This window comes from Leuciscus leuciscus (genome assembly GCF_965113295.1).
Source record: "Leuciscus leuciscus genome assembly, chromosome: 12".
Classification (NCBI taxonomy): Eukaryota; Metazoa; Chordata; class Actinopteri; order Cypriniformes; family Leuciscidae; genus Leuciscus; species Leuciscus leuciscus.
The window spans coordinates 2,341,462-2,347,906 of NC_138736.1; the positions used below are offsets into that span (position 1 = coordinate 2,341,462).

The 6,445-nt window shown below is 36.1% G+C and overlaps 1 protein-coding gene across 1 annotated transcript in view; it reads left to right on the forward strand.

Annotated features, from left to right (window-relative positions):
- Window positions 1–6,014, forward strand: part of abrab (actin binding Rho activating protein b) — a 6,210-nt gene extending 196 nt beyond the window's left edge. The window contains exons 1-2 of the mRNA XM_082185956.1: window positions 1–605; window positions 3,374–6,014. The exon at window positions 1–605 is cut by the window's left edge and continues 196 nt beyond it. Coding sequence (XP_082042082.1) covers window positions 22–605; window positions 3,374–3,857 — 1,068 coding nt within the window. The 5' untranslated portion in view covers window positions 1–21 and the 3' untranslated portion in view covers window positions 3,858–6,014. The remainder of the gene's footprint in view (window positions 606–3,373) is intronic.
- The last annotated feature ends 431 nt before the right edge of the window (window positions 6,015–6,445 follow it).

Sequence of the window (6,445 nt, forward strand, 5' to 3'; positions counted from 1 at the left end):
AGGAATCCCTGGAGGTAAACGATGTCAGAAAGGAAGCCGTCAGTAAACAAGAACATTAAAAAGCTGCGTGCCATAAGCATGGTGTGCAGTTTGACCCGGAGCTGGCAGCAGTGGGTGAGCGAGAACGAGGACAAGCAGTCCAGCGAACCCAGTGGATGGGCCCCGGGAGACCCCAAAGATTCGGGAACGATCAGAGCCTCTCGGAAGTCTCTTCCCAGCCAGGACCTTACCAATAAAAACCAGGATGAAGCGGAGTCACGCATCAAAACCGGACAAGTGCTGAAAACCGTGACGAGGGATGTCCAGGAGAGAAGCGCGGGCATTGACTTCCTGACCAGACGCATCTGTAAGGACCCGGACACGGATGACCTGGATAAGATACTGAGCAAGAAAGGGTCGCCCACGCTCCGGAGAAAGTGCTCCAACATGGTTTCGGAGCTGACGCAGAGCTGGAAGGAGATGGAAGAGGAGAAAAAGCCGGTTCAGGAGAGCGGAGAGGATTATGAGGACACAGGAGTACAGATGGGAGTCAATCAGGAGGAGACCGGGAATAACAGGACCAATGTAAGCACTGCGGTCACTATCAAAAGATCCTCTGTTCTCGGGTAAGTTCTGGTTTTCTAATGCAAATGAGATTTGTAGAACAAAAAGTGATAAAGGAGATGTCGAGTGGTCTTTTAGTAGGGTCGTTAGAAAGTTATTTCGAAGTGGTAAATCAATCTGATCATAACATGCTATGTTATTTTAGTCAATCACTTTAAATAACATCCATGTGTTTGATAGAAATCCCATATGTGTGTGTAATCTGTACCGTGCAGTGCACTATTTATTTACGGTTAGGTTTTTATATTTAATATTTTGTAATATAAGGAATAGGCCTATCACATGAGCTTGACAGCCATTTGATTATTCAGACCAACTGTTATTCAAAGCTTTAATACACAAGAAGTTGATATGAAGTACATTACATTTTAGACAAAACATAGCCAGTCGGTCTCTTATCTGTTTCCCCTCCACCAAAGATAACCGTTCCAAATGAATCTACAACAGAACTGAATCTACTGTGTGGCGTTTCAGAATGAATCAGTGTTTTTGAACGGATCAATTGAATGATTTATTCAGTGAGTCACTCATACATTTGTTTTTTGAAAGAATGTGTTAAATTAATTATTAAGACAGCCACTTGTTTCGTTCCTGAATGAATCTGTGTTTTTTAAAGAATTGATTGAGTGAAAGATTCAGTGACTCAAACATACAGTCACTATAGTTTCGTTCCTGAATGAATCAGTGTTTTTTAAAGAATTGATTGAGTGAAAGATTCAGTGACTCACACATACAGTCACGATAGTTTAGTTTCTGAATGAATCTGTGTTTTTTAAAGAATTGGTTGAATGAAAGATTCAGTGACTCACACATACAGTCTCACTATAGTTAAGTTTCTGAATGAATCTGTGTTTTTTAAAGAATTACTTGAGTGAAAGATTCAGTGACTCACACATACAGTCACGATAGTTTAGTTTCTGAATGAATCTGTGTTTTTTAAAGAATTGGTTGAGTGAAAGATTCAGTGACTCACACATAGAGTCACTGTTTAGTTTCTGAATGAATCTGTGTTTTTTAAAGAATTGATTGAGTGAAAGATTCAGTGACTCACACATACAGTCACTATAGTTTAGTTTCTGAATGAATCTGTGTTTTTTTAAAGAATTGATTGAGTGAAAGATTCAGTGACTCACACATAGAGTCACTATAGTTTAGTTTCTGAATGAATCTGTGTTTTTTAAAGAATTGATTGAGTGAAAGATTCAGTGACTCACACATACAGTCACTATAGTTTAGTTTCTGAACGAATCAGTGTTTTTTAAAGAATTGGTTGAGTGAAAGATTCAGTGACTCACTCATACAGTCACATGTTTAGTTTCTGAATGAATCTGTGTTTTTGAACAGTTCACTCATAAAGACGGTCATTTATGAGCACTTTTGGTACACCGGTTTCAAACTGCTTTTTAGTCAACTGTTAAATTTTTGTATCAATTTGATTAATTATTCAATAACTCATAAAGACAGCCCACTTGTTTCATTCCTGAATTAATCTGTGTGTGTTTTTTTTTTTTTATTAGTGATTGAGTGAAAGATTCATTGACTTGTAAAGACGGTGACTTGTTTCGTTACTAAATGAATCTGTGTTTTGTTTTTTGAAAGAATTGGTTGAGTGAAAGATTCAGTGACTCACTCATACAGTCACATGTTTCCTTTCTGAATGAATCTTTTTTTTTTATTGATTGAGTGAAAGATTCAGTGACTTGTTAAGACGGTGACTTGTTTAATTTCTGAATGAATCTGTGATTTTAAAGAATTGGTTGAGTGAAAGATTCAGTGACTCACACATACAGTCACTATAGTTTAGTTTCTGAATGAATCAGTGTTTTTGATCAGTTCACTCATAAAGACGATCATTTATGAGCACTTCTGGTACACCGGTTTCAAACTGCTTTTTAGTCAACTGTTTAATTTTTTTATCAATTTGATTTTAAAAGAACGTGTTTAATAAATTATTTGATAACTCATAAAGACAGCCACTTGTTTCGTTCCTGAATTAATCTGTGTGGGTTTTTTTATTTTTTATTGATTGAGTGAAAGATTCAGTGACTTGTAAAGACTGTCACTTGTTTCGTTACTAAATTAATCTGTGTTTTGTTTTTTGAAAGAATTGTTTGAGTAAAAGATTCAGAGACTCACTCATTCAGTCAAATGTGTAGTTTCTGAATGAATCTGTGTTTTTAAAAAATTGTTTGAGTGAAAGATTCAGTGACTCACTCGTACAGTCACTTGTTTCGTTTCTGAATGAATCTGTGTTTTTAAAAAATTGTTTGAGTGAAAGATTCAGTGACTCACTCGTACAGACACTTGTTTCGTTTCTGAATGAATCTGCGTTTTTTAAAAATTGGTTGAGTGAAAGATTCAGTGACTCACTCATATAGTCAAATGTGTCGTTTCTGAATGAATCTGTGTTTTGTTTTTTGAAAGAATTGTTTGAGTAAAAGATTCAGTGGCTCACTCATACAGTCACTTGTTTCGTTTCTGAATGAATCTGTATTTTTTTTTAATTGGATGAGTGAAAGATTCAGTGACTCACTCATACAGTCACGTTTCGTTTCTGAATGAATCTGTGTTTTTTTTTTTATGGTTTCGTTTCTGAAAGAATCAGTGTTTTTTGAACGATTCACTCATTAAGAAAGTCATCAATGAGCACTTTTAAACAAATGTGACCAAACGAAATAGCTATAATAGTCTATAACACATTTTGATACATTTTATTTGTTTATTACAATTTGCATTATTTCATTAACCATGTATTCTACAATCTTCTTAGGGGCAAAAAGGAAATTGAAGATGCCAACAAAATAAATGCCTTGTCAAAAAAATACAGCGCTGTGGGGAGTTTAAAAAGCCGCTGGCAGAACTGGGCATCGGAGCACACGGTCAACCAGAAGCTCAACCCCTTCAGCGAGGACTTCGATTACGAGTATTCGATGTCGACGCGGTTGCGGAGGGGCGAGGAGGGTTACGGGCGGCCCAAAGAGGGCAGTAAAACTGCAGAACGGGCCAAACGCGCAGAAGCGCACATCCACCGCGAGATCGATGACATGTGCTTCGTCATCAGGACCATGGCGGACCGGGATTCAGACGGACGCACCAGAGTGACCTTCGGAGATCTGTTTGACAGATATGTGCGGATCTCTGATAAAGTCGTGGGAATACTAATGAGGGCCAGGAAACATGGAAAGGTGGCGTTTGAGGGGGAGATGCTATGGCAGGGCCAGGATGATGCCGTCGTTATTACTCTGTTAGTATGACATGAGACTAATAAGATGTGCTGATGTCATTCACTGTATCTAATTACTTAACCTTACTGAAAAAGCATGCAAAATGAAAAAAATAAATAAAAACACAATCAATACGGGTGCATCTTCCACTCATTTTATTTATTTAAGTTGAGATGGTTAAAGTCCCCCTGTAGTTAGTAAATTTATCCCTAAATTTGATCTTTGATCACCAAAGTGACATATTTAAAAAAATAAAACTTGAAAAAATGTCTTCATGCCTTAAAATATCTTGAATGTAACTCGACACCCTTGCCTCATTTAGTATGTGCGGTTCTATGAATATGCAAATGAGCCCCGCCTCCACTCACTCGCTCAGCTCAGAGATCCACTGGTTGACGATCACACGTTGATTTGATTGGTTACAAGGTAGTTTGTGACGTCAGAAACACCAGCGATTTCAAAGCGTGTTTTTGAGACTGTCTTTGGTTCACTGCAGTTTTAAGGAGGAAATACTCAGCAATGCTGTCGACTTATGAATATACACAGACATATAAACAACATTAAAAGCTGGATTTTCACCACAGTGGGACTTTAATGCAACTTTGGAATGTGTATGTACTTGAATAACAATCTGATTTACAGTACTTGTTAAAACCATGCAAACTGATTGTCTTAAAGTGTTACTCGAGTAAATGAAGTGCTTCAATTATCCAGCTAGCAATAGCACACAAATGTTTTTAGACCCATCCTCAATCTAACCACTGGCTATGCTCTTTAAAATCGAGCATTAAACAATAGTGTGGTCTTTTACTAAAACTTAAAATAACACTTATAATATAAACATTTGCTCTGAAGCAAAGCATGCTGGGAATAAGAAATCTGCTGTAACGCAGTCAGTTCTACTCAATATAATCAGTTTTTGAGTTCACATAACTTTTTAGTGCGATGAACATTTCATTTAGTGAATCATAACTTTAAATTAACTTTTCCCATGTGGAATAGTCAATGATATAGTTTAAAGGCAGACAATTTTTTACCCATCTTTTGAAAGTAAAACTAACATCTATTTTTGTAACAATATTGCACTGGTACAAAAAAAAGGATATTAATATAAAAGAAGATCCAAGTGCTAATGGTGATAAATCCCTTTATCATAGATAATCAATGTCTGTTATGTTCTCTCAGAAACAACATTCAAGTTCACTTGAAAATGAATGAAACCAAAGATCAGCTCCAGAATTCAGAGCTTGACAAAATCATACAATCAATTTATCTTAATTAGGCTTTACTGAGTAACAAACGCATAGTACACATACAGATTGCAGGATTTTTACAATTAAAACAATCCTTTTTGTACGCTAAATTAAAGTGTGAGGTTTGATAGCGTCAACTCTGAACTGAATGTGAATGATTTTGCTGCTGATAAAACAGAAAGGTAAGACATTAAATGCATTTGCAAGCACTATATAACACTTACAATAACGTCATTACTGCATTAACTAACATTTAACCTGTAATGTTAGTTCACAGTGCGTTGACTAATGTTAACTGATAAAACTTTTAGTCTTAAAAATGTATTAACATGAACTAAGAGTAATAAATGCTGTTCATTGTTAGTTCATGTTAAATGAAACCTCATCGTAAAGTGTTACCCAGCTTTTTGTCATTAAATGTGTCATGTCTCCCATTCAGACTTTAGGTTGTATTTGGTAATTTCCTCTTGTTCTCCTTGTAGTTGTACTGTGGATTTTCCCACTATCGTTCCCAGGTGTTTGTAGTTTTTTCATTACTCCTTGTTTTCCCTTGTGTTTTGTTCATTGTTGTCTTCGTAACCCCTGTTTTGGATTTGTTTCATATTTCTGTGCCTCTCTTGAGTTCTGGTTTTTGGTCATGATAATATTTTGTTTAATTTACATACAAGTATAAGCATTTGCCTTTGGAGCCTCTAGATTCTGCCTGCCTTGATCCTCAATATGTCATGTTTGTTGCATTTGTGCATATATGCATGTAAAAATATTTGTTTTATTGACTCATACTATGTAAAAAAAAGAAGCTGCTAAAAGGAATAATATTTTAGGTTTAGTTTAGTTTCTAGGTTTTGCATTAAGGATATAGAGTAGTGTTATAGACTCACACTGTAAATTATCCAGAAGAGGGAGCCGTTCACTAACGCTACACTTTCCTCTTGCCATGAATGATTGAAGTCCTTATGAAACTGAATGTTATCTCTGCATTTAGTACATGTTGTACTTTTCAATAAAATGCAAATATTTGAGCAAAACAAAATGGTAGTGTTTTGATTATCAGAAAACTGAAAGAGCGGGGCACAACCTAACCCTTTTTGACTTTCTCAGTTTGTGTAAATCCACTTGGGAGTATTATTTTATTTTCCCCACATTAATTTCAAAGACGTCAAGTACAATTATGTGGTTTCGTTTTATTAATACAGTCAGTGTTTACTTTCTTGATTCACCCTGAAAGAATGGAAGTGAAATGTGACAATAGCTTGTGACAGCATGTGACTGTCATGTGGATGAAGGTAGACGAATCCAAAAGCAGACTGAATGCTCACACACAATTTATTGTAGACAAAACAGAGAAAACAAAACCCACGAGGG